Genomic DNA, 27,949 nt, shown 5'->3' with positions numbered 1-27,949 from the left:
TGGGCCCGTATACCCGGCCTAGTTGGCCTGCGGCGCTCCAGGTCCCTCAAAGTGTCTTCCGCTTTCATTAAATCATTCAGCACAGACATTCGAGCATTCGAGAACCTGCCCAAGCACACCCCTCTCACCACCACTTTCAGTGCATCCCATTCAACAGACCTGCTCGTCGCTGTTCCTTCATTCACACCGAAATAACTATCAATGCCCTGCCGGACCGCCTCGGCGAACACAGAATCCTCTAGCGTCTCCGGCCGAAGCCGCCATGTTGGTATTACGGAGCGCTCCCTCTGCCATTGAAAATGTACCAATAGGGGGTTATGATCGGATATCGTCCTAGCAAGGTACTCAGCATGGGTAATCAATGGGGCAAGGGAGCTCCCGCAAAGCACCGAATCAATCCTGACATGTAAATCATGTAGAGCGGAATAAAAGGAGTAATCCCTGGTTCCCCTGTGCCTCTCCCTCCAGACATCTAGCAACCCCCACCGGTCTTGCCAGTCCTTCCTGTGCGCGGCCAGCCTGCGCACAGGAGAGTCTACTAAGGGGGGATGGGACCTATCCAGAGCCACATCCGTAATCGAATTGAAGTCCCCCCTAGCACTATCGGACCCGCCAGGAAAGAGGCCAAGGACCCCGAGAGGTTATCAAAGTATCGGCCTTGGTCCGTGTTCGGTGCATAAACACAACATAAAACCACATCCTGTCCGTATAATCTCCCCTCCACCGCTACAAACCTGCCATCCGGATCCATTACTTGATTCAACACCTGAAAGGGTATCCCCGCCCTCACCCAGATCAAGACCCCCCTGGCATACGCTGAATAAGTGGTGCCAAAAACCTGGCCCCGCCATCTTTTCTGCAAGGCAGCGCACTCTTTTTTGGTGAGGTGAGTCTCCTGGAGCATAGCTATCTGAACCCCCCTGCGTACCAGGTATGCATGTACTTTGTGACGTTTCACCATAGTCCGCAGCCCCTGGACATTCCACGTTAGGCATTTCAAATTAGGTAATGTCCCCATACCAAGTCCGTACAATCCGAATTAAACTCCAACGGTCCATGACCCCCCCAATGCAGTTGCCCCCCCCCAAACAACCCCAAAACTGAAACATACCCCAAACCCCACTCCCCAGGACAGAGCACACGAACCCAATGGCCGCCCCCATCCAAACCTTGATCCAACTTCTCGCACACTTATCCTGTGGTCTCCACCACAGTCGACCTTAAGGGCCTAGGGGGGGTGAGTCGCCGCCGACCCCAGCTAACGGAGCCCGCGTCCCGCCCTTCATCCCCTCCAATACACTCAGCTCCCCCACCCGGCGACCCTGCCTCCAGCAACAGGATATCACCCTACCATGAAGTCCCGATCTAGGCCAAAGTCTATCTTAGCCGCAGAAAATTTCATCCGAGGTCTGTGGGGTCACTGTCGGCCCCTTCTGGCTCTCTGCTTCCGAAAGATCCTCTCCTGTTCTGCCGCCTTCCCCTCCCGAGTCCGTTTCGGCCCTTTCACTGTTCTGTTGTGACCCTGTAATGGCCGCCGTCGCCGCGAGTGCATCCCTCTTCTCCGCCGCCATTTGAGCCTCCCGCTTCTCCCGCTGGCGCCTGTTACGGGACCTGATTCGTTGTGACTGCCGCACCCGGGTCTGCTTGGGTTGGTCTCGCCTACTTTGGTGCGGTCTGTCCGTCCCTGCTCTGTACGACTCAAGCCATTGCCAAGCTTCATCCGGAGTCTGGAAAAAGTGTGTGGTGCCATCCATGATAATCCGCAGCTTGGCCGGGTAAAGCAAGGAGTACTGAATGCCTTCCTCCCTGAGCTCCTTCTTCACAGCAAGGAACGATGCCCTGGCCTTCTGGACCGCCTGCGTATAGTCCGGAAAGATCGTCACTTTGCTGTTCTCCACCCCATAAGGGCCCGACAACCTGGCCCGCTGGATGAGGAGGTCCCGGTCTTTGTAGTGGAGGAGCCGCACCACCATTGGTCGGGGGGGGCGGCCAAGTCCCAGCGGGCGAGCGGGCACCCGGTGAGCTCGCTCCAGAGTGAAAAATGGAGTAAGCCCCTCCGGCGCCACCACAGTGCGGAACCAGTTCTCCATGTAGGCCACCGCATCTTCCCCCTCAATCCGTTCCGGCAGGCCCACGACCCGCACGTTGTTCCGCCTATTGCGGCCTTCGGCATCCTCCGCCCTCCGCTCTAGAGTGTCCAGTCGGGCCAAAATGTCTGTAATCCTGCGCTCCGCTGTCACCACCGAGGGCTTCAGGTCCAGCAACAGTTGGTCATGCTCCTTGACCCGATCCGCCAGCTTTGCGTGGTCCGCGCGTAGCAGCCCCAGGCCCGTGGCCACCTGGGCAATGTCGTTGTGCAACGCCTCCTTGGCGGAGGTGATCGCCTCAAGGATGGCATCCAAGCGCCGGTTCAGCCGCTGTTCCTGGTCAAGCTCCGGGGAGGGACTCTCACTCAGCCGGGCCGATGTCGCCGAGTCCCCCTCATGGCTCCCGGGCATCGGCCCTCCGGTCGCCGCCATGTTAGGGTGCTGCGTCACAAGTCCGGCCACCCGTACTGCGGGCGCTCTCGTGGGTCCGTGCTGATTACCGGGCACCGGGCAATGCAATGCCACCGCCAATGGTCTCAAAAACAATGATCAGTCGGATGAGCCCCGGTCCGTCACCCCCACTGGGCCCGTGGGGGGAGGATGAGTCGTGGGACGGCGGCCGACGAGAACCCCCGATCTCCTGGGTAAGTCGGGCAGCGTCCCCCGGTCTCAGGACGTCGCGCCGCCAATCCCAGTGCTGCGAGCAGCCGGGTGCAGGGTCCTTCTCTGCTTGGCGACAGCCGGACTCAGGGCCGAAGCTCGGGACCGTCCGACCACCTCGCCGCCATTTTCTTCACACCCCGGGCTACACCTCGGCCGCCTCTTCCTCGATCTCCTCGGGGCCAGCAGTCCCCCAGCGATTCACCGATTACGGCCAGCAGTCCCCTCACCCTTCAGAGGGCAGGAACGTCGTCTCCGGGTCGCCTAGGGTCCCGAAAAACAGGAGAATTAGCGGGATTCCGCGCGGAGCAGCGAGCTCACGCCGCCATCCCGATCGGCGTCCAAGCCACGCCCCCGTGAGAGTATTCTGCTTAATTCAGAGACTCTGTCCCTCACCACCCCTTGTTGTAAATATTTTTGTCCACCCTAAGCGTGGAAGGGTATACTCAGACATGAGTCCCTTGCTCATTGCACCATCAGGATTCAAGCAATCCGGGCCGAAGACGGCTGTAATGCCAGAAACCGGTCCCCGGAAGCTTGTTTCCTTCCCAGTGTAAGAATTGGCTTTTGTAGTTTGGTTTGCCCTGTTCCCATCATGCACTGGGACAGGAACAGACTAATTTGCATACAGCCAGGTTCTGAAACTGGGATGGTGCAGTGAGCTAAAAAACGGTGTTGGATCTAGCCCTGATCTCTTGACTGGGTGAGAGTATTCTGCTTAATTCAGAGACTCTGTCCCTCACCACCCCTTGTTGTAAATATCTTTGTAATAAAGGACACTGAGTAGGGGGGGACTGAGGGTGTGAAAGATTAATTTCCGCTTCATTTGTATTAGTATGGGAGCTTAGCGGAATTTGGTCAGCTATGCTAAGGGTGTCTTCCCTGTGAGTGGGTGTTGTTCTCTCACTGCAATTTAGTTCGATGTTATTTAAGATACCATATTTTCCTTTATAGGATTCTATAGCCTTGACCACTTCTTTGTTTGACCTTTCTTTCAGTCAATCACATTCGCTTAGACCAGAAAGGGACGAGAACCTGTTTTCCAACGGTATTCCCCAGTTATTTATTTTTCCACTAATTTTGGCTTTCCGTAGTACAGGGTTCCATTTGGTTTTTAACATAGTTGGGTTTAAGGTGTTGCTTTTATTTGAATAGAAGAAGTCCAACGTTAATGGCACAATTTCCGTTGTTCTGCGCTGGGGGGGGGGTATATATTAGCTAATATGTTTGGCAGAACTTCTGGATCGGTGAGATGCAGCACCACACAGTCAAAAGATCAGGGCTAGATCCAACACCGTTTTTTAGCTCATTGCACCATCCCAGTTTCAGAACCTGGCTGTATGCAAATTAGTCTGTCCCTGGCCCAGAGTATCATGGGAACAGGGCAGACCAGACTACAAAAGCCAATTCTTACACTGGGAAGGAAACAAGCTTCCGGGGACCGGTTTCTGGCATTTCAGCCGTCTTCGGCCCGGCTTGCTTGAATCCTGATGGTGCAATGAGCAAGGGACTCACATCTGAGTATACCCTTCCACGCTTAGGGTGGACAAAATTATTTACAACAAGGGGTGGTGATGGACAGAGTCTCTGAATTAAGCAGAATACTCTCACCCAGTCAAAAGATCAGGGCTAGATCCAACACCGTTTTTTAGCTCATTGCACCAACCCAGTTTCAGAACCTGGCTGTATGCAAATTAGTCTGTCCCTGGCCCAGAGTATTATGGGAACAGGGCAGACCAGACTACAAAAGCCAATTCTTACACTGGGAAGGAAACAAGCTAAAATATTTTTGTCCACCCTAAGCGTGGAAGGGTATACTCAGACATGAGTCCCTTGCTCATTGCACCATCAGGATTCAAGCAAGCCGGGCCGAAGACGGCTGTAATGCCAGAAACCGGTCCCCGGAAGCTTGTTTCCTTCCCAGTGTAAGAATTGGCTTTTGTAGTTTGGTTTGCCCTGTTCCCATCATGCACTGGGACAGGAACAGACTAATTTGCATACAGCCAGGTTCTGAAACTGGGATGGTGCAGTGAGCTAAAAAACGGTGTTGGATCTAGCCCTGATCTCTTGACTGGGTGAGAGTATTCTGCTTAATTCAGAGACTCTGTCCCTCACCACCCCTTGTTGTAAATATTTTTGTCCACCCTAAGCGTGGAAGGGTATACTCAGACATGAGTCCCTTGCTCATTGCACCATCAGGATTCAAGCAAGCCGGGCCGAAGACGGCTGTAATGCCAGAAACCGGTCCCCGGAAGCTTGTTTCCTTCCCAGTGTAAGAATTGGCTTTTGTAGTTTGGTTTGCCCTGTTCCCATCATGCACTGGGACAGGAACAGACTAATTTGCATACAGCCAGGTTCTGAAACTGGGATGGTGCAGTGAGCTAAAAAACGGTGTTGGATCTAGCCCTGATCTCTTGACTGGGTGAGAGTATTCTGCTTAATTCAGAGACTCTGTCCCTCACCACCCCTTGTTGTAAATATCTTTGTAATAAAGGACACTGAGTAGGGGGGGACTGAGGGTGTGAAAGATTAATTTCCGCTTCATTTGTATTAGTATGGGAGCTTAGCGGAATTTGGTCAGCTATGCTAAGGGTGTCTTCCCTGTGAGTGGGTGTTGTTCTCTCACTGCAATTTAGTTCGATGTTATTTAAGATACCATATTTTCCTTTATAGGATTCTATAGCCTTGACCACTTCTTTGTTTGACCTTTCTTTCAGTCAATCACATTCGCTTAGACCAGAAAGGGACGAGAACCTGTTTTCCAACGGTATTCCCCAGTTATTTATTTTTCCACTAATTTTGGCTTTCCGTAGTACAGGGTTCCATTTGGTTTTTAACATAGTTGGGTTTAAGGTGTTGCTTTTATTTGAATAGAAGAAGTCCAGCGTTAATGGCACAATTTCCGTTGTTCTACGCTGGGGGGGGGGTATATATTAGCTAATATGTTTGGCAGAACTTCTGGATCGGTGAGATGCAGCACCACACAATCCCCCTTAAATTATTTGGTGCCGCCCCCGATCCATTCAACTCTTCTAGCTTTAATTATTTCTTGTGCCAACTGGTCCCTTCCTCCTTGTGAAAAAGCCATATTCCCTGATAGCCAGTGAAGAGATTTATTTATTAGGGAGGGGATGTTCTCTACTTGCCCTCGCTCCAGTTGAGGAACGTTTGTGAGGACTAGTATTAGTGGAGAGGCCTCAACAACTAATTCTACAGCCCCTTTATCTAGCTTGGCATCTTCTATGCTATATGTATGGCTTGGCCCTGCATTGTTCCCTATGTTGGTATCTGGGTCCATGTCTCTTAACCCCCCCTCCCACGATCAGAGCTCTCCAAATTGATAGTGGGAATATCAACTAGTACTTCTTGTCTGGGGGCAGTTTGGGTAGATTTAGAATCAACTGCAGGTGCTTTCGCCAATGAATGTTTTATGTTCTCCTCTATGGATTTTTGCAAGAGGTCCCCTAATCTATTCACCTCTTCGGTTAGATGGTCAATTTTATTTAAAAGAGGTTTGGTTATTGATTTAATTTTGTAGTCTATAGCATTTAATAACTTTTTAAATTGCTCATCATCCAAATGTGCCTTTCCTTCTATCAAAGCACTTGTGTCTTCTACACTATTTTTCTCGGGAGACACATTGGGGCGTTTTTTGCTTGACCGTAGACCAGCCCGTTTGGGCATATTCTTCTCCCCCCCCTTTGCTATTCTCTGTGCTGGGACAGGTGCAGGGGCCTCCTCTTCTATGGGGATTATTTCTTGATCTTGAATTCTCTCATGGGCTGGTTCATCTATGATCACCAAGAGTTGGGTCAATGGAATGTCATCCTGGGTCTGGAACACCTCGTTGCTGATATCAAGGGTAGGGGTGGGTGGTAGCGTATTATCGAAGTGCAAATCAGGTGATTGGCTCAACCCCAGAGAAGATCGCCTGTCATGATTAATTTGGACAACTTTTTGTACCATGTAATTGTCTATGGTATTGACGGGAACAGTCACTTTCGATTTAGACATGATAATTAGTTGTTTAAATGCGGTAGGAGCAGGTACTTATTTTTGACAGTCTATGGAGGTATCTTTTACTCTTACAATTACACGTGGTGGGATCTCACTTACTTTAGGTGTTTGCGCAGGGTTCTGGGCCCTGCCCCTGCCTCCTCGTGCCGCAGAGGGCCGTAGAGGGCCCGCCCTTTGCCCGGGCTTAGCCCCGGGCGTCCCGCGACGCGGGGGTCTCAGGGATTTAATAGCGCCTCCTGGCGCGTTGTCCCCGCCTTCCCGGTCACTTCCTGCGCGCCGCCGCGTGGCCTGCCGGGTATTGTGGTCCCCGGAGCGGCGGCGCGGTAGTTGCAGCCTTCGTGACTCTTGGCGGTGGCGGCTGGTCCCTGTGACAGCGTTTCTGGACTCTCTGCGGTGGCGGCAGTGAGTATAGTTCCCCCGCTCTGCCGGGGTCTCAGGGATTTAATAGCGCCTCCTGGCGCGTTGTCCCCGCCTTCCCGGTCACTTCCTGCGTGCCGCCGCTTGGCCTGCCGGGTATTGTAGTCCCCGGAGCGGCGGCGCGGTAGTTGCAGCCTTCGGGACTCTTGGCGGTGGCGGCTGGTCCCTGTGACAGCGTTTCTGGACTCTCGGCGGTGGCGGCAGTGAGTATAGTTCCCCCGCTCTGCCGGGGTCTCAGGGATTTAATAGCGCCTCCTGGCGCGTTGTCCCCGCCTTCCCGGTCACTTCCTGCGCGCCGCCGCGTGGCCTGCCGGGTATTGTGGTCCCCGGAGCGGCGGCGCGGTAGTTGCAGCCTTCGTGACTCTTGGCGGTGGCGGCTGGTCCCTGTGACAGCGTTTCTGGACTCTCGGCGGTGGCGGCAGTGAGTATAGTTCCCCCGCTCTGCCGGGGTCTCAGGGATTTAATAGCGCCTCCTGGCGCGTTGTCCCCGCCTTCCTGGTCACTTCCTGCGCGCCGCCGCGTGGCTTGCCAGGTATTGTAGTCCCCGGAGCGGCGGCGCGGTAGTTGCAGCCTTCGTGACTCTTGGCGGTGGCGGCTGGTCCCTGTGACAGCGTTTCTGGACTCTCGGCGGTGGCGGCAGTGAGTATAGAACATATGCTTGTTGACCATTCCAGAGCTTGTGCATTGGATTCCGAGTAGTCCTGACCCCGAGCAATATTTGCACCTAAGATTTCCGGCCTCCACTCCTCGAGTGTCCTGTGGGCTGGTACTTTGTAAACTTGCTTGAGGTCTCCTCGTGATCCCTGGTCCGTTGGCCTGTGGGTGCTGGCGAGGGTGACCTTGTTTGTTCTTGGGCTTACCTGGTTGCTCCAGATGTACCCTAACTCTCGAGTGCTTCGAGAGTCCCATGGACCTTGCTGGTACGCACCGTAACCTGTTTCCTCTGACCGCGTGGGTTGCATTTGCCAAGGCTTGTTGGTGCTCCAGCCGGATATCGACCCCTCAGCTCTCGACATACTTTGTGGGACAGCTCACTGCCCGACCCTGGTTGACCTCGGCATCTCCTGGTCCTCGTGACTGCAGAGTCGAGCAACCCCCTCTTCTCTCCTGAAGCCCTCGACAACGGTGGGCATTCGACTACTGAGCCACTGGTCACCTGAAGTGACCCAGACTATGTCACCTCGACTTTCAGGTTCCTCTCACCTCGAATCCAGGCTTGGATTCCACCAGACACTCTTCGCCCTCCTGGCAGCGGTAATTCTTTGCAACTCTCTATTGAAAACAACGAAGGTGTCTGACACCAATGGATCCCTACGCACCCGGCTCCTGTGGGATAGGTAACACGGGTACTTCAGTACTCACTGGTGGGTTGGCCTTAGAACTTCCTATGTTCCAAAGGGTTTGCTCGAAGTCCTCTTAGAAGTGTCCTTAACTTGTAACTTTGCAACCATGACTTTACCATAGAGTTGTACGGAGCACGCGGTCATGTTTCCTCACTGCAACCGTCCTCCATGGAGTCCCTGTGTCATTCCTCTAGGTGGTTCCTAGGGGTCCCAGCAATTCTACGTGCTCTAGGCACTGTGTCTAGTCAAGTCGACTCGTTATACCATTTGTTTAGTAAATGGTTTGGTCTTCTCTGGAGCCCGCTGTGTATTGTGCTATTTACGAATGTTCGATTGATTCAGTATTGTGTAATTTGTGCCCTAGTCTCGTACAGAGACTAGTAGAGAGTGTTATATTAATAAATACATATTTTTATACCACACTCTGTGGTTCTCTTTTCATTTAATCATTCAGGAGGTGATATTGTGGTAAAATAAGCTGCTTTACATTCCTTCAAGAATAAGCATGAAGGCTGCTCTCCACTGCTACCACTAGGATAGTTTTCTAAAGGTTATCTTTGACCTCATACATCATAAGGGTTGTGTGGACTGGTACAAGGTGCCCACTCTAACTAGTGGACAGCAAATACCAGGCCACCTTCTCACACACTCCTATTAATTCCGAAAACAAAAACACCACAAATTGTGAGGCACCTTTAAATGAACTTGTGAAAACATAGGTGGAGTCAAAGGTCAATATTGAGGTCATAAGTGTACTCCACTTGTACAGCCCGTCTCTTGGATTTAAATAGATAAAAAAAAATCTGATGGTTGGTGTCACCCATGTTTTCTACTTTGTAGATCACCACCTGCTCAAATGTTGCAATATCGGGTGGAAGTTGAGAGAGCATGGGCACAAAAAAATATGGGCCGTAATCTCATGTCACTCTGATTAGTGGATCCCAGGGCTTCTTTGGTGAAAAGCACCTTCAAGCGTTTTTTGCCTAAGAATTCAACCAATTCACATCACAGTTAAAAACATATACCACATTTGTTCGGACAAAACACAATCTCTTGTTTAACACAGTCACCTGCTGAGGAGACAGTGTAATGTCTGTGAGGTTCATTATTAAACTCCTTCTTTGCTTGTCCCGGGCATAACGTCCCATATCCTGCTCCATGTAATCCTCTGATTGAGATCCTCCCAGTGGATCTTTTTGGATCTTTGTTTGACTCTTCCTTCACCCTGTTGTCTCCCTGAAAAAGGCTAGGGGTTGTGGTGGAACTGGAACGGCTGCATGGGGGATACATTGAGGGCCAACCAAACCCTGGCCCTGATAGGGGAGGGTGAAACATTTGTGGGTGTCCCTGAAAGGAAGCCCGGCCTCTCCGTCTTGGTCTGGACTCATAATCACTGAAGTCACTGCCCGAACTCGAGGTATCCACTGGTTTTATGCCTCGGTGAGATTTTTTTCCCCCAATGAGTATGATAGATGTTTTTCAATTGCAATGTGAATTGGCTGAATTCTTTAGAAAAATTCAATTGAAGGCGTTTTTCCACCAAAGAAGCCCCAGGACCCACTAATCAGGGTGACACAGTATTGCTCCCAAAATCTACCTTTGTACCCATGCTCTCGCAACTTTCACCAGAGATTGCTGCATTTGAGCAGGTGGTGTTCCATGAAGTAGAAAACATGGGTGATATCAACCATCAGATTTTTAAAAATCAATCTAACCGGTCCTCGGAAGCTTGTTTCCGGCCCAGGGAAGGCATGGCTTGGCAGTTCGGGTTGGACTGTTCCCATGAGGCACAGGGTCAGACTGATTTGCATATAGCCATGTCTGAACTGGGGTGGCAGAGTGGGCTAAAGAACGGTGATGGATTCAACCCAGATCTTTTGACTGGGTGTGAGTGTTTGATTGGTTCGGATGCTCCGTCCATCACCACCCCCTTTTGTACCGTAATAAATCTATCTAACTCAGAGAGACAGGCTATACAAGAACGGAGACAAAACCCTCTTATAGGGTCATGCAGTGGTGTTTGTGTAGTGTAGGGGTCGTGCTGGGGGTAGTGTTTTAGGGTTTAGGGTAGTGCAGCGTTGTTTGTGTAGTGTAGGGGGTCGTGCTGGGGGAGATTAAGATTTTAGGGTAGTGCAGTGGTGTTTGTGTATTGTAGGGGATCATGGTGGGGGTAGATTTAGAGTTTAGGGTAGTGCAGTGGTGTTTGTGTAGTGTAGGGGTCGTGCTGGGGTAGTGTTTTAGGGTTTAGGGTAGTGCAGTGGTGTTTGGGTAGTGTAGGGGTCGTGCTGGGGTAGATTTAGTTTTTAGGGTAGTGCAGTGGTGTATGGGTAGTGTAGGGGTTCGTGCTAGGGGGAGATTTAGGGTTTGGGATGGTGCAGTGGTGTTTGTGTAGTGTAGGGGGTCGTGCTGGGGTAGTGTTTTAGGTAGTGCAGTGGTGTTTGTGTAGTGCTTGCGGGTTTGTGCTGGGGATAGTGTTTTAGGGTTTAGGGTACTACAGTGGTGTTTGTGTAGTGTAGGGAGTCATGCTGGGGGTAGTGTTTTAGGGTTTAGGGTAGTGCAGTGGTAAGTATGTAGTGTAGGGGCTAGTGTTTTAGGGTTTAGGGTAGTGCAGTGGTGTTTCTGTATTGTAGGGGGTCGTGCTGGGGGTAGTGTATTGTAGGGGGTCGTGCTGGGGGTAGTGTTTTAGGGTTAAGGGTAGTGCAGTGGTGTTTGGGAAGTGTAGGGGGTCGTGCTGGGGGTATATTTAGGGTTTAGGGCAGTGCAGTGGTGTTTATGTAGTATAGGGGGTCATGCTGGGGGGAGTGTTTTAGGGTTCAGGGAAGCGCAGTGGTTTTGGTCTACTGTAGGGGGTAGTGTTTTAGGGTTTAGGGAAGTGCAGTGGTGTTTGTGTAGTGTAAGGGCTTGTGCTGGGGGTAGTATTTTAGGGTAGTTCAGTGGTGTTTGAGTAGTGTAGGGGGTAGTGCTCACCAGGGAGTTAACTGGAAGTCTACTGCTGGTATTGAAAGCGATTGTTCAGTCTGCATGTCAGTATTTTCAAATTAAATAGAAGAGGATTGGAAATCTCTCTTAAAACATGCCCTAATTTTTCTTTCTACAACACTATCCATAATTTCTATGACAAGATGAACCCCCTCATTATGTTCATTTTTAAATTAAATGTTTTAAGTGTTACCAGTTTATTCCAATCAAGATGGCTTCAGGTGTGCCATAATTTTGTCATAAGTAAGACTGTTAGCGCTCTAGTTATTCTTTAGAACACTCTGGGTAGCTGCAGTAGAACACAAAGGAATCAACTGCCAGGCGGCTTTTGTTGAAATATAACAGGAAGATATTTGAGATCTCACTTAAAACATGTTTTAATTTTACTTCCTACAGCACTAACCATAATTTCTAGGACAAAATGAACCCCCTCATTGGGAGAAAACCTAAAGTGTACAAGGCTTTACGCCACCTGATAGAGTTGCATGGACTAATCGATGCTTGGGCGCTTTTTAATCGGGATGATCCTGGGTTCACTTTTTTTTCTGCACCACATAAAATCTGTTCCAGTCTTGAATTTTTTCTTATATCACCAGTTTTCTGTCAAGGCTCCAGTATTATAAGATATCCACGCGTGATGTCGGATCATAAACCGCTCGTGCTGGAGGTGAATATACAGGCATGCAGGAGTAAAAGCGATGTCTGGACGTTTAACCGTGGCCTGCTTAGCGAGAAGGAGTTTGTGGACACTATGTCCCCCTGGATTCTAAAGTTTTTAGAGGAAAATAAGGGTAGTACAGGTATTCAATATGTTTGGGATACTCTAAAGGCTGGGATCAGGGGTGAAACTACAAGATAAGGCTGGGATGCTCAAAAGAAGGAGAAGGCTAATTTACAGAGGCTGTATAAAGAACTGGAAGAAGCAGAGGTAAACCTGTCTCGCTCGTTACAGATAGGTGGGGATAGCGATTCAGCCCTAACACAGATTGCTATAGTAAAATCAGCTATCACAGAACGTTCATAGGCGAAAGCAGCTAGCAAATTCATTGCCTGGAGATCTAAAATGTTCGAAAGTAGTGAGAGAGCAGGGCACATGCTAGCCTCAAGAACTAAGGACAGAGAAGCAGCTATACGGATTAAGAAGATTCAGGATCCGGATCTGGGGCTTGTGTCTGATGAGAAGGTCATTGCTCTCGCCTTTCAAAAGTTTTATCAAAAACTATATTATGAGGACATTTGTGATAACGATGCACTTCAGGTGGAAATTCAGGAATACCTGAGAGGAATCGTAGTGGATACGTTATCCTCGGAAGAACGAGAATCATTAGATGCAGAAATCAGTATTGAGGAGCTTTGGCAGGCTATAGATTCTCTCCCGCGGGGTAAAGCTGTTGGCCCAGACTTCCTGCCGGGGGAGTTTTATAAGATATTTCGGCCTCAGCTTACTCCGGTCATGCTAGAATTATTTTGTAGAGTTCAGGATGGGGAGGTTCCTCCAGAGTCCTGGAGAGGTGCCCGAATTATAACTTTTTAAAAAAAGGATAAAGATCCATCTGATCTGGGATCATATCGTCCATTACACTTATCAATAGTGACATTAAAATATATGCCAAGATATTTGCTAATAGGATCTCTGGGGTAATTAAGAAACTAGTCTCTGCTCAACAACATGGCTTTGTGCCTGGGCACGAAACTATAGACCATATACGCCGTGTTATTGCACTGTTTGATTTTACTAAGGTTTCAGGAGACCCTAAGGCCCTAATTCTGCTAGATGCAGAGAAGGCCTTTGATAGGGTCTCCTGGCCTTTTTTATGGGCTGTGTTGAGACATTATGGCCTAGGAGAAAAGATCATAAGAGCGATACAGAGCATGTACAGGCAGCCGATGGCCCAAATTTCAGTTATGGGGATCCAGACGAGTCCAATTAATATTTTAAGAGGTACACGCCAGGGCTGCCCCTGCTCCCCTTTATTATTTGCAATTTACATAGATCCCCTTATTAAAAAAAATATTTTGAATGATTTGATTTGCCCAGTAAGATCTAGGGGTGGTAACACTAAAATATTGGGGTATGCAGACGATTTAGCTATTTTGACAGATTCTCCTCAGGCAGCACTGTCAGAAATTCAAAACCTAACATCACAGTTTGGTAAGCTGTGCGGATATCATTTGAATGACTCCAAGACCCAAATTATTTGCAATGATAAAATTACGTTGCTAGATCCGCGGGTTATTGATAAGGCAAAGTACTTAGGAATTGTAATAAGCTCTAATCCCGAGGAAATTGTTGAGATTAATTTTAAACCACTGTTAGGCAAGATGGAAAAAGATACAAGAAAGTTTAACAACCTTCAATTAACATTGATGGGTCATTGTAATGTTGTTAAAATGATTCTTTTACCAAAAATATTGTATCTTTTTAGAGCGATTCCTGTTTTGTTTGAACAAGTATGGTTTAGGAAACTGGAAAATCTAATATCGTGGTTTGTATGGGCAGGCAAAAGACCCAGACGAGCCCATAAATATATGACGTTACCTAGGGAGAGGGGGGGTGGTCTCTACCAAACTTTCAGCTTTACTATTGGGCTATTACATTAAGGCATATCGCTGTATTAATGGATTCTATGGACTCAGAGGTTTTTGAGTTTTCTACGTATTGTTTAATCTACGGGGAAGAGGTGAAGGGGTTACTATTCAGGCATATTGATTTTGCGTATTTCAAACGTGTGAGGTTTAAAGTTCTACTGGCAGCCTTTAAGGTCTGGACGCCTGTGCGGAAACTATTTAAAATAGGAAGGATACATATATACACTCCGGTAATTGGTAATACCCTTCAGCCAGAAATATTTGCAGACGGGTATTTCAGAGAATGGAATATACATGGAGATACTAAGTTGGGGGATCTGGTTTCAGCTCAGGGGGTGCGGACATTTGAATACATAAAATATAGATTTGGTATTAGTAATCAGCATTTTTTCAAGTTTTTACAGATTCGTGATTTTCTCCTTAGGAAATCTGTTAGCTGGATTTCTATCTCATTAGTTGAGACCATTAGGGGGGAGCACTCTAATATATCAATAATCTATAAAATGCTAAATGAAAAGAGGAGTGATGATTTACCTAAACACCTCAACCGCTGGCCGAGTGGTTTACAAGCTGGGCAGGAGGTCTGTGAAGACTCATTGTGTTTTAGCTATAGTGCCACTATATCTGCTAACCTCCAGGTACAATGTTTTAAAACATGGTTCAATTTATATATAACCCCACATCGCATACAACAATGGGGTGGGATCACGGGAGTCAACTGCCCTAGGTGTGGGGAGATAGCAGTTGACAGTATCCATATGTTTTCTTCCTGCCCTAATTTAACTCCATTGATAACTAAAGTGGAACAACAGTTGGAGCAAGTGTTCGGTTACCGGATACAATTATCTTCGCAAGCCATTATATTGGGGGTGGCAGACGCAAGTATGATGTTGTCAGAGCGGAAGTTATTTTACATAGCTATGGCTACATTTAGATTATGTTTAGCAACAGTGTGGTTAGATCCTGCCCCCCGACAGAATATGAGTGGTTCAATAAGTTTTTGAATGTTGGGAAGTGGGAGCTGTTGGTTTACAAGAGGAGGGGTCCACGGGCTCGAAGAGAGGGTGAATCAATATGGGAGCCGGTAACTAATTGGCTGGATAATTTAAACCAGTAAATTTTTCTTTCCCCTTCTTTTTGAAGAAGGAGGACAATGTGGATGAAACGTGTATATTGTATATAATGAGATATAATTGGATTCCCCTGCCTTATGACTCGAGTTTATCATATCCATTTGCTTATTCCTCCTGTAGCGATCCCTGGGGGGGTGGGTTAGGTTGGGGCTCTGGGGTATAATATAAAATGTGCAGCAATGACACAGATGAAATATACTATGTATTGTATACTTTCGGTTGTATTTTCTGTTTCTATCTTGAATTTGATGTCTTGCTTCTCTCTAATAAACAATAAAAAAAAAGAACACTCTGGGTAGCTGCAGTAGAACACAAAGGCATCAACTGCCAGGCTGCTCCTGTTGAAATATAACAGGGACGATATTTGAGATCATGTCCTCATTTTCCTTCCTACAGCACTAACCATAATTTATAGGACAAAATGAACCCCCTCATTTTATTCCTTTTTAAATAAATGTTTTAAGTGTTACCAGTTTATTCCAATCAAGATGGCTTCAGGTGTGCCATACTTTTGTCATTAGTAAGGCTGTTAGCGCTCTAGTTGTTCTTTAGAACACTCTGGGAAGCTGCAGTAGAACGCAAAGCAATCAACTGACCGGCTGCTCCTGTTGAAATATAACAGGAAGATATTTGACATCTCACTTAAAACATGTCCTAATTTTTCTTTCTACAGCACTAACCATAATTTCTATGACAAAATAAACCCCCTTATTTTGTTCCTTTTTAAATTAAATGTTTTAAGTGTTACCAGTTTATTCGAATCAAGATGGCTTCAGGTGTGCCATAATTTTGTCATAAGTAAGACTGTTAGCGCTCTAGTTGTTCTTGAGAACACTCTGGGTAGCTGCAGTAGAACACAAAGGAATCAACTGCCTGACTGCTTTTGCTGAAATATAACAGGAAGATATTTGAGATCTCACTTAAAACATGTCCTAATTTTTCTTCCTACAGCACTAACCATAATTCCTAGGACAAAATAAACCCCCTCATTTTATTCCTTTTTAAATTAAATGTTTTAAGTGTTACCAGTTTATTCCAATCAAGATGGCTTCAGGTGTGCCATACTTTTGTCATCAGTAAGGCTGTTAGCGCTCTAGTTGTTATTTAGAACACTCTGGGAAGCTGCAGTATAACACAGAGCAATCAACTGACAGTCTCAGCCCTTGTTGGTTGTACATTTTTTACTGAGAATGCCAACTTCATTATCACATGACTGAGAAAGATAATGTGAATTTACAGAAAATATGCTCTCATTTTAGCTTCTGGAGCACCTTCCAAACCTCTATGGGACAAGCAAGAGAAAATAGTTTTCTCTCAAACATAATTCATGATATCCCAGCAGAAGGCTTTTTCACATGGTAGAACACACCACAATTCCTAAAATGAGTATGGTACCATCAACAAATGATTTATAATGTACCTAAAGTCGTAAAACCTTCTATTAACTGCGATGCTTTTTAATGAGGTGCTATCATGTATGTTGGTCCCAAGATGGCTGCCAACACTTCCTGGATGAAGTGCTGACAGCCAATCAGATCTCACAATAATTTGTGTCGTTAGGCTCCGCCCAGATATATATGTACTTTATTCCTTTAATATCTAAACAACTACTGAACAGATTGACATCATTTAAGCAAAAGGCACGAGTCTGAACTGAGGACTACCTCTTCGCCAAATTTGGTGTAATTCTGTTCAGCAGTTCGGGCTGTAGCTGCGGCTAAAGGTCCCTATGGAAAATTGCATGGGGAAAATACGTTTTGGGACACCCCTTTTCTCTCGGCCCCTACTTCACGAATCACCCCGAGGCTTTCAGGATAGGAGCGGAGTGGACCTGCCCATTAGTTTTGAAACTTTCGCGAAGATTCGTCAACCGGCGCCAAAGTTATTCCAAATAGAATGTTGCTGATTTCCTAGGGAAAATAGGTCTTAACTATATCTGCCTTCTGGCGACCGCAAGTAGGTAATATATATATATATATATTCACTGAAAAAAACATAGGTTTCACACACGTTATAGTTAGGAATTAGCATTTAAAAAACCTTGCAAATTCACTGAAAAAACCATAGGTTTCACACATGTTATAGTTAGCTGGACATTTCACTCATACAAAACCATTGAAATTCCCCCGTTATAATTAGTTCAGCTAACTATAACTTGCGCGCCCGCAATGCACTGCTGATTATGTCACATATTACATGACTCATAACATGGTCAGGGACATCACTCATGACATGACTCATGACATCTCAAATGACATCACTGATGACATCACTGATGACATCCAGTGAATGTGTTTCTTTCTGAAAAATTAAATATTTTTATATACGTATATCTAAAGGTCGATGGAAGAATAAATGGGTAAATAAGTGTCTAAATGGATGATTTGTTTGTAAAATTGATTGTATAACTGACTTATTAAGTGTATCTTAGTGAATACATGTATTAGAGAGTAATGTTTAAATTTGTAAATATCTGTAGCAGTGTTTCACTTTGTCTATAAGTGGCTGCATGGGTTGGTGAGTAGCTACATGAGTGTCAATATGGGGTATTAGTTGGTTTTATGAGTATCAGTATGAGTGTCTGTATGGTTCGGTGGGGGATATTACTTTGCGTATAGATGCAAGAATGAGTGACTTACTGTTTGTATGTGTTTTGAAGACAGCATGTGTGCAGAACTGTATGGGTGGATGAGTGTGTGTATGGGTGTGTTAGTGAGTGAATGAATGTCTCAATAGTATCTTTATGAGTAATTACATATGTTTTAAACTAGTATATGAGAGTATTGATGTATATAAGTGAGTATATGTGAGAGTGAGAGATTGGAAGAGTTCCTGTATAAATAAGTATGTGTTTCTATAAGTGATTGTTTAAGAGAGTAGGTGTTTGTATGTTTCTGTAGAAGTACGTGTAGTGGTGTGTGTATAGCTGTATATGCAAGTAAATGGATATTTGATAGTTTATTTGCATGTGTGAGTATGTGTGTTAGTAACTCTATGGATGAGTGTCAGTATGTAACAGGATGTTTAGGTGTATGAGTACATATGATGAGTGAGTACATGTATGAGTGATTGTATAGAAATGTTGGTAAATGAGTGGATGTGTATGTAGATGTTGGAATTGCTGAATAGGTTGTTGTAACTGGTATTGATACCTCCATTTTTTTTTTAAATTGTATTTTCTATTTTTGAATGTGTGTATCAAAGGTTATATTAGGGTGAGAGGAGGTCTGCCCCTCTTTCACAAGGATGATGTCATCAGTGATGTCATTTGAGATGTCATGAGTGATGTCATGAGTGGTGTCACTGACCATGTCATGAGTGATGTAATATGTGACGTCACCTGCAGTGCATTGCAGGCGCGCGAGTTATAGTTAGCTGAACTAACTATAACGGGGGAATTTCAATGGTTTTGTATGAGTGAAATGTCTAGCTTTACTATAACATGTGTGAAACCTATGTTTTTTTCAGTGAATATATATATATATATATATATATATATATATATATATATATATATATATCAGAAGACTGCAAAGAAATCTCCATCTGGGCTCAGGTTGTGAAGTGAGTGACTCAAAGACATATCTGCCCTTTATTTAGTGTGGCAGTATTTGTGGGATTCCATTGCTACAAAGGTATATTCTAATCGGACTGCAGTTGATGGAAGAGTTGGACTACCTGGCTCCAAATTCTAGAACGTCGAAAACGTTTTAGAATCGTAAAAGCCTTGAAATAGCTGGATATCTCATGCACCCTTATGTTTTCTTTACACTGTGGTCCTTATCAGATTTGTTTTAAATGTTTGATCTTTCTGGCGATGGTATCCATCATACCTTGACATGTGGGTCATAAAGCTCAGTTGAAGCTTGCCACAATACCGTGAGATTACCCATTTAGTGCATTACGTTTTTTTCTTTTTTTTCAGATTGCAAGTCCAGATGAAGATTCTGAAGGAAAATCTCTGTATGAAAGTTGGCTTAATAAGTCTCCTTCCCCCGAAAATGAAGATCTTCCCAGGTAAAGTTCCATTCTTTAACTGAACATCACATACTGATTTTTTTTTTAAGTACTTTGTTTACAGATTGGTTTTTCTTTGTAAATGCAAGTGGATTGTGAAGAAAATGTAACCTCTTTGGTATGCCAGATTAAAAAAATATTTATACCTAAGACTGTCGGCTGCATTGATACTGTTTTATTGATACATGGCTCACCTGAATGCTGCTATGTCTTACACACACTGGTATGACTGCCTCCCGTACCTTAATGGCATTTCGGTCAAACTGAAAAACATAAGACAAGATGAAGAATGGGCAAAAAATCGTGTTTCGAAGGGTTAGAAGTGTATTACAACATTGGCAAAATTGTTAAATGTGCTGAATGTTAGATGTTATGTCTTGCTTCATACCTTTCAATAACCTCCAAAATATTTCTATACACAATTTTTGCTGGTAGACATAGTAAATCTTTTACCTTTTTAAGTGTGCTAACTATGTTATCAGAAATGTGTGCATTTTATTTTCATGAACATATAGATGTCCTATGGGTGAAGTAGACGGAATGAATGTTTTGCCAAAACTGTTACATAAACTTATTGCCCTTTATAATATTTCAATACTTTAGGGGCTATGCAGGCACCAATACCCAAAACTCACAAGAGTGTTTACTTTTTAAGGTTTTGATCTTTTTTCACTGAAATAATTCTTTTTAATCTTTTCAACAAATCAGATATACTGTAAATATTTGGAAAGAAAGCATAATTGCAGCAACTGGCTGAGATTCTAAACTCAGGGTCGCATATGTTTCTCAGTTAAAAAACAAACTACATCAGTTAGCTTTCCTCTTGAAACTAAAAGGCAGGGAATAGTTCTCTTAAATGGACTTTTATAGGACAAAGTTACGAGCACCTTGCATAATTTGTCTGTTAATTTTTAGTATTACTTCAGATTTTCTTTTCTGGCGTACCTAGATGGGGCATTCAAGGAGTCGGTAGTAATACATTTATAGCTGACTTTGTCTTGACTGGGTTTTTACAAATGTTGTTCTAAATCTTTCACATGCTTATTATTCAAAATTCATTTATTTCTACCATTTTATTGACATGCAAATTTATATCAATATTCAATCAATCAATCAATAAAACTTTATTTCGATTTTGTTTGAAAACCATAAAAGCACAGGTACAGTAATATAAGATTCATTGTTCTTTTAAAAAAAAGACCATATCAGGATAGAGAAAGTACAACATACAAAATGGACATCACAGCAAAAAGAATACATGATTTTACCTAAATGTAATAAATAGAAACTCAGAAAAATTTGATTAAAAAGTCATTACAAGTCCAGGCATTTTCTATACTTAACAGTTGATTTTAAAAATTCAAGTACATGGAGAATACTGTCACTATGTAATAGTTGTAAATACATCATAGCTGGTCTGATCTGACAAAAATGTAGTTTTCTTAAAAGTGACACCAAATAGCGTTTGCGGGGATATTCATAAAATCTACATAAAATCATAAAATGCAGCATGTCCTGCGGAGACTTTCCGTCGCAGCCGCAGAGAGCAGCTACTTTACTAAAAATAGCAGTTCTTGGCCTAACAAGCAAATGATAAAATAGATTTAGCCGAGATCTGGTAAGTAACATTTGAGGTCAGAGCGCCCATTAAATAAGGCTCAATAGATGCAGATGTTTTTAACATGACATATTTTCTGACACTCGGTTTCTGAATCTCAATGGCTTCCCTCTGAATCTTTCTTTCCATGAGGAAAGTCAGTTTTATTGCCTTCGGGTCCGTCTTGGTAATGCAGTCAGGAGTTTCAAACAACTCACTACGCCCTAATCTGAGGCAGGTTGGCTTCAGATATTTCAACCATGGTATAGCGAGTGCATTATCCTGAGACAAGCAGTCTTTTACAATTAAGTGCGTAAGAGGGATATCAGGATTTAGCCATATATTTAACCAGAAGGTCAGTGGGCGTAAGGAGAAAATATCACTGACATATTGTGTCCCCAGTTCTTCATGGACAGCTAGATTAGATGTGCCCGGGGGGACACACAGTAGACGTTTCAAAAACGAATTCTCCACGATCTGGAGTTGCTCTCCCGCAATATACCCCCAAATTTCACTACCATATACTGCTGTAGCCACTGATTTGGCATTATATAATTGCAGCATAGCACCAGTAGGTTTTTTCCCCAGTTTGGATGCAAAGTTGAATATTGATGCGTTCACCCTAGCAACGTCCCCTTTCTTTTTAAGAACATGCGGGCCCCAGTTTAGTATGTTATCAAAAGGACCCCAAGATAGGAGAACGTGTTGGATGTAGGAATTGTTGCATCACCCACTTTGAATAAAAAGTTCCTTCTTGGTTGCTGACCTACCTGAATGATAAATGATTTAGAGTTATTAATCGTTAAATCCCTATCTGTCATGAAGGACTTAAAAGCAGTTAAAAGAGCTTGAAGGCCTCTTTCAGTCCTAGATATGAGCACTGCATCGTCCGCATATAATAGGACCGGAATTCCCCGGCGTCCGACTCTAGGACAGTCAGCCGCCACCTCCTGAAGAGCGCTGTCTAGGTCATTAATATAAAAATTAAACAAAAAAGGAGCCAGAATACATCCTTGTTGGACACCTCTTTTAATATTAAAATTCTTTGTCACACTCAGATCTTGGGAGAATCTAACATTCGCTCTGGTATTGCTGTGCAAATCTACTAGAAAGTCTACAATACCACCTTCAACCCCCTTCGCCCTCATGGACTGCCACAACTTCCGTCTTTTCACACAGTCAAAGGCTGAAGACTCCATGAAGGCGAGGTGGATGGTTCCCCTATGTGCCACTGTATATTTGCTTAATATTAAAAAAAGATTGAGACATTGGGTTGTTGTTGAACAACCTCTGCAGAAGCCGTATTGGGAGATAGACATAATGTTGTTATCCTCAACCCAGGTTGTAAGTCTTTGCAACAGTACCATTCCTATTACTTTCACCAAAGAGTATATGAGTGAAATGGGTCTGTAACAATGTGCACTACGTTTATCCCCTTTTTTAAAAACAGGTACAATTGTGAAAACCCCCCAGGATTGAGGACATCCACTATGTGCTGCAGCATTAAAAACGGACTCCAAAATTGGGACCCAAAAAGAAGGCTCAGACTTAAATAAATCAGGGGGGATCCCGTCTGGACCAGGTGCTTTCCCGGCTGTTAGTCCTAAAATTCCATCAAGGATTTCGCCCCTTTCAATTATGATTTTGTTATCACTACAATCAGGTGCCAGGCTATCAGTTTCTTCCAGGGTCAAGCATACAAATGCTAAAAGTCGACTTCCCAGTCCTCCTTAGGTATGTGGCATTCAAGACCGTCTCCGGTCTCCTGGACAATAAACGGCTTTTTTATTGTACCCCAAAACTTAGAGCTATTCTTAAGAGTTTCAGGGTCCAGTAAGTCATTCCATGCCTCATCCCTTAAGGTCTCCTTGCGTTTGGCTAACACTGTCTTATAGTCCTTCCGACATGTTTTTACCTTAGCCTGCACTCTTGGTTTGGAAGCTAAGGCTACCCTTAAGTTCTTAGCTGCTTTTGAGCAGTGGTGATCAAACCACTTGGGGCCCTCGTTAGTCTGTTTTCTAATTGGCACAGACAACAGCTCCGTAACCTTATCAGAGATCGTCTGAAATGCCACTAGCACCTTCATATGCTGGTGCCCCCCCCTGTGTGCAGGTAACAATTTCATCTGCACAAAGCGTTTTAATGTCTTTGTAAAATAATTCAGGAGTAACTTGGGTCCATTTAAGTCTGCGCTTTCCATCAGTTGTGCTTAATATCCCCTGTCTGGGATTTGACCCCCACTTTTGCAGTCCAGGATCATCCATTTTAGCAGTTAATCCTGCAATATTCCAGGAAACAACATTATTAAAACTCCCCTTATATGGTCTGTCCTCCATGGCTCCCAGGTCGTTCAGCCTCCCTCCTCCCTGATCGTCAGGTACCTTGAGTCAATCGCAGGCTTCCAGGCCAGACAGATGTTCAAATCTGTTATGAACTGGAAGTCCGTGCCCATTCCTAATTGGGTCGCTGAAGGTATTCTGTTGTAACCTGGGGAGAGAACAGTCAGCGTGAAATCTCACCCTTGCCTGAGCTCTCATGCGCCAGTTTCCACCCTGATGGGATCTTATCGTACCCCTCCCACTCGAGGGCCTATAAGTTACGAGCACCTTGCATAATTTGTCTGTTCATTTTTAGTATTACTTCAGATTTTCTTTTCAGGCGTATCTAGATGGGGCATTCAAGGAGTCGGTAGTAATACATTTATAGCTGACTTTGCCTTGACTGGGTTTTTACAAATGTTGTTCTAAATCTTTCACATGATTATTATTCAAAATTCATTTATTTCTACCATTTTATTTACATGCAAATTTATATCAATATTGTTTTAGTGACCATGTATGTATGATTCCTGGCGTGACCACTCATGTCTGAGGTTATATGGGGAGTAAAGCATTTTTCTAAAAAAAATAATCATTATAAACGCATACATTTATTCTGTTTGTATTTATGGCATATTACAGTTATATATGTTTTTGTTTGTTTATGCAGAATAAACAAATTGGGATCTGGGAGTGACTTTGAAGCGTACTTTCAACGACTGGGTGTTGCAGCTGGCAGAGTTCGATATACTAAAAATTCAGTAAGTTATTTGCAGCTTGATTTGAGAAATATATTTATTGGTGTGTGTATTTGTATCCTTGTGGTGAATGATTTGAGAATTTACTACACTTGTACTAAAGGATGTTTTTTTATCTGTCATTTTATTTTACTTATAAAAATGTTCAGAGAACTGGGCCTTAAGTTTAGTATGTAACATATCAGTAGCAATAACATAAACAATATCTTATATATTAGTTCATGGAAAAGCTTTACAGGGGCAAGAGGAATGGGGATTCGTATTTTGTTTCTAAAATATAGACAGAAAAATGTTTTATTTTTACCAGGTTATTTTACCTATAAGTATATGCATGCTTTTCATTCTATGCACTGTGCTCTTTAGAAATGTAAACTTATTTTTGTTGTTTGCATTGTGTTCATAAATGTTGCTTTAGGATAGCCGAGTAAGGCAGTAGAATATTAAATGTAAAGTAGTAATTACTCAGCTATGAAGATAATGTCACACATACATGAAACAAATAGCTAGATCGTGTGAATTGTTGATTTGCTGATGCAAAGACTGAAGAACTGTAATGAAAGATTTAGCGACTCATTAAGTTTGGCAGAGCAGAAGCCTTACCAAATGTTCGGTTCACCTGCCTCGTGTGGAGGGAAGGCAAATCAGATCAAAGGATTTGCACCAACAGAGACCCAGCTAGCTCCACTGGTGGACACTGTCACCTTCGTGGTACTTTCGGCACAAGGCTGCCAGGTCATAGTGATTCACCCAGCCCTATTTAGAGCAGGGTATCATCACTACATTTCCCTGCCTAGGACTGTCACGGGAGGCATGGCAGTCCCATTTAGGGAAATTACCCAGTGTTCCCCATGCTCCCTGCTCACTTCACTGGGCAAGCATTCAGACTTCCAAGCAGAAAATACTACTGGTAGTCCTGAGCAGAGGGTACGGGAGGCCATAGACTGCTTTGACAACAGGGGCCACTCACCAGGGTCTAAATTATCCTGTTGGGGTTGAATAAATACTCCCTGCTAAACCAGATAATCAAATTTCCAAATATGAATAGATTGGTTGTTCTAGAATGACTAAGGAGAGGGCATGCACATGCTTCAGGAAAGGTTGGACTCGATGAGCATCTATAAATGATCTTGTAGAAGGTAGAGTTTGGGATCAGGTTTCCACTCCCCAATAAAGATTCCCATTATACTTCAGAGAATGAAATGAATGCTTGGAGAAGCAGCAAATATGTCTGGTAGTCCTGAGCAGAGGGCAGTAGAGGCAATAGACTCCATAGAGGGCCACTCACCAGGGATTTAGCATAGGGTAACAGGTAAGATAGCGGGAGAGACTTTGGGAGCAATTCAGACAACACGGAAATTGCATTAGGCTTAAATTAAAAGTGACAGCACAGCTGGAAGAAGTTGTTATGGGCAGGCTGGAGGAGAAATAAGGAGAAATATAAGAGAATACTCAAACAGTGCTAACTTGAAAGTGTGAGTTGAAAATTAAGAAGCAATGTGATTGCCAGCAATACATAGATGATTGTAGCAGGGGGGATTTAGTTAAGGTAGCAGAAAGAAAGCTTAGGGTAGAAGGAATGGAATCCAAGAATCTTCCTGAGAAGTGGAAGTGAATTCAAGCATGACAAATCTTTGCTCTAGAGTTGAGGAAGATAATATATCCTGTTACAAGTCCAGTTGTCAAGCACATATGCTAGTAAGAAGGCAAAATGTGTGCAGGAGTGGGTGTCCTCTACACATCACAAATTACATGAGTGGTTTGTGTTGTGCACTGGCAGGGAAAGTGAATCAGAGAGTTTGAAGAAGCAGATTTTAAAGTGACAGGGTTCAGAGAACGAAATGCACTCAAGTATGTACTCACTTGAAAAAGATAATACATAAGGGTGTTGATTGGAATCGATATATAGTACCATGATGTTGATAACAAAAGGCTAGATATAAGTAGAAACTGGGTACTGAAGACAGAGGGGCAGAGCTCAGACTCTGAAATGAAAGTTTCAATTTAGAGCCTGACAGAATAGCTCAGTAAGGTAAACTCCCAACTTCCATCCTAAATCTAAATTGAGAGGAGTTTGATTTGGAGAGACACAGTTCAGAAAAAAACACTTCAGATGAGCAAAATTCAGGGGAGCGCGATTGATTGGCTTAGTTGTGCTGTTACTGGTAACATATTTCTCTTGGCATTGACTTGCTGCTCTGATTAGCTACTAAAGAAAACATTTGGAACATTTAAGAAATGCTATGTTTGTGGATGGGTCTATTGACTTATCAAAACAAGGCAGTTTTTCACAATAACCCACCAGAATGTCTGTTTAAAGAATTGAAATTTTGATGACTGCTGCAAATATATGCCACAAGGCCTCCAACCTAGTACTAGAATTTGCCTGAAGCAGATTTATCACTGGTAAATGTGAGAGTTTAAAACATAACCATGCTCTGATGGATATAATCAATGCCAGGTATCCTCCAAATCATCTGAGTTAAAGCCATCCACCGAAGGGTTTGCCAGAACGATCAGAACGATCTTGCTCCAAGAACATATTGTTCCAGTGACCAACACTCATACAGTGGCCTCTAACAAAACTAAGCTCATAAGTAGCAGCAGGACCACCTATTTTCAAGCGGTACAAGCTAGCAAATGTGATGTTTGTTCCCCTTCAGTGCTCCAAGACAGTTCTAGCCCACGTTTATTTTCTATCCAAGTTTTTCTGACTGAGAGTCAAAGTTGCTCCCTGTCTAATTGTAACAGGCAGCCCCAATTCAGAAGAGGTTTATGATTAGACTCTTCTAACAAACTAGGTTCTATTGATTAAATGGAAGATGGATCTCCTGAAAGAGAATGACATTGGCTCTTGCGTACATGAAAGTTATCAAAGCCAAATCCTGTTCCTGTGCCCAGTGTTTGTTCACCTTCCACCCAATGAAGTTTAAGATACTGGAAATAGTGTGCCAGGCTGCAGTGCTTCTTGAGAACTTGGGTCTCCTGAAGACTTGTTTCAAAGTAAAGCATTGATTAACCAACTCTCCCCCTGTGCCCTGCAACTCACACATTTGATTTCTGTGGCAGATTGTTTGGCACTATCACTGCAATCACCCAAATGATCAACCAGGAAGAAACTGCTATTAGAAGGAGTCAACTGGACATTTCTATTTTGAACAGATTACTTAAAAAATAGGCAGGATCCACTTATGGGGGGGTCGGGAGTTTGTAAACAATATGCTTTGTGGTGGCATGGGAGGTCAATTTTGAATGTACCACCAATATTGTTTAGATTACTTGGGGTAATCCCTGTTGAGCATAAACTCCAGGTCCTCATTTGTTACAGATGGCATTGGAGTATGCCTCCTCCCCTACAGAACCTTACACCCCTAGCTTTGTATACCAATTTTATTTATACTAAATATCAGTATTCAGTACAAAAGGTGGTCAGACCTTGTTATATCTACTTGCAGAAGTTTGTGTGCTTACTCTTTTTGTCCACACAATACCATCATAGCCTCTCTAACATCCTTTGGATTTAAGTCTTTTTTGACAGGTCTGTACTAGGAATAACTTCAAAACATGGGCCAGTAGTTTGTGTGGGGCAGTGTCGGCTGGTGACTCTTTAAAGTGGTGTGGTATAAATATTCGGGGAGAAATACAGATGAAACCTTTGAAAAATAGAAGGGAAAATTGCAGACTTTAAAGCTAATTTTGTATTATCATATGAAATAGCTTCAAATCCTAATTTGAAAAAGGACTTTGTCATTTTACTGAGGGGAAACTCTTGTACTCATAGGCCAAACCGAACATTCAATCTGACGCCATGCACCTACCAGTCGAACACTTTTCTCAGCCCATTGAAGCTCTGGAACTCGGCTGCAAAAGTTTTGAAAAAGTTCCCCAATGTCTTTTGGTGTCTATTCATTCACAGGGATACATATCCAAGGCCCATGGGACCTCCGGGAGAGCAATCAGAGGCACTGTGTTTGTCAGGCAGAGGTCCCCTTTGAAGTCCAGCCCAGTTCCATTTGCAAATTGTCACCTGGGATTTT

General features: G+C 44.2%; 1 protein-coding gene across 1 annotated transcript in view; it reads left to right on the top strand.

Moving 5' to 3' along the window:
• Positions 1-27,949, top strand: part of LOC144772019 (N-acetylated-alpha-linked acidic dipeptidase 2-like) — a 283,318-nt gene that overhangs the window by 203,677 nt on the left and 51,692 nt on the right. Inside the window, exons 11-12 of the mRNA XM_078656233.1 lie at positions 19,151-19,242; positions 23,828-23,918. Of these exons, the coding sequence (XP_078512359.1) occupies positions 19,151-19,242; positions 23,828-23,918 (183 nt within the window). The remainder of the gene's footprint in view (positions 1-19,150; positions 19,243-23,827; positions 23,919-27,949) is intronic.

Source organism: Lissotriton helveticus, chromosome 8, assembly GCF_964261635.1.
Source record: "Lissotriton helveticus chromosome 8, aLisHel1.1, whole genome shotgun sequence".
NCBI classification, from domain to species: domain Eukaryota; kingdom Metazoa; phylum Chordata; class Amphibia; order Caudata; family Salamandridae; genus Lissotriton; species Lissotriton helveticus.
Note: the sequence above shows the minus strand (reverse complement) of the source record. Positions and strands in the feature narration are given on the sequence as shown.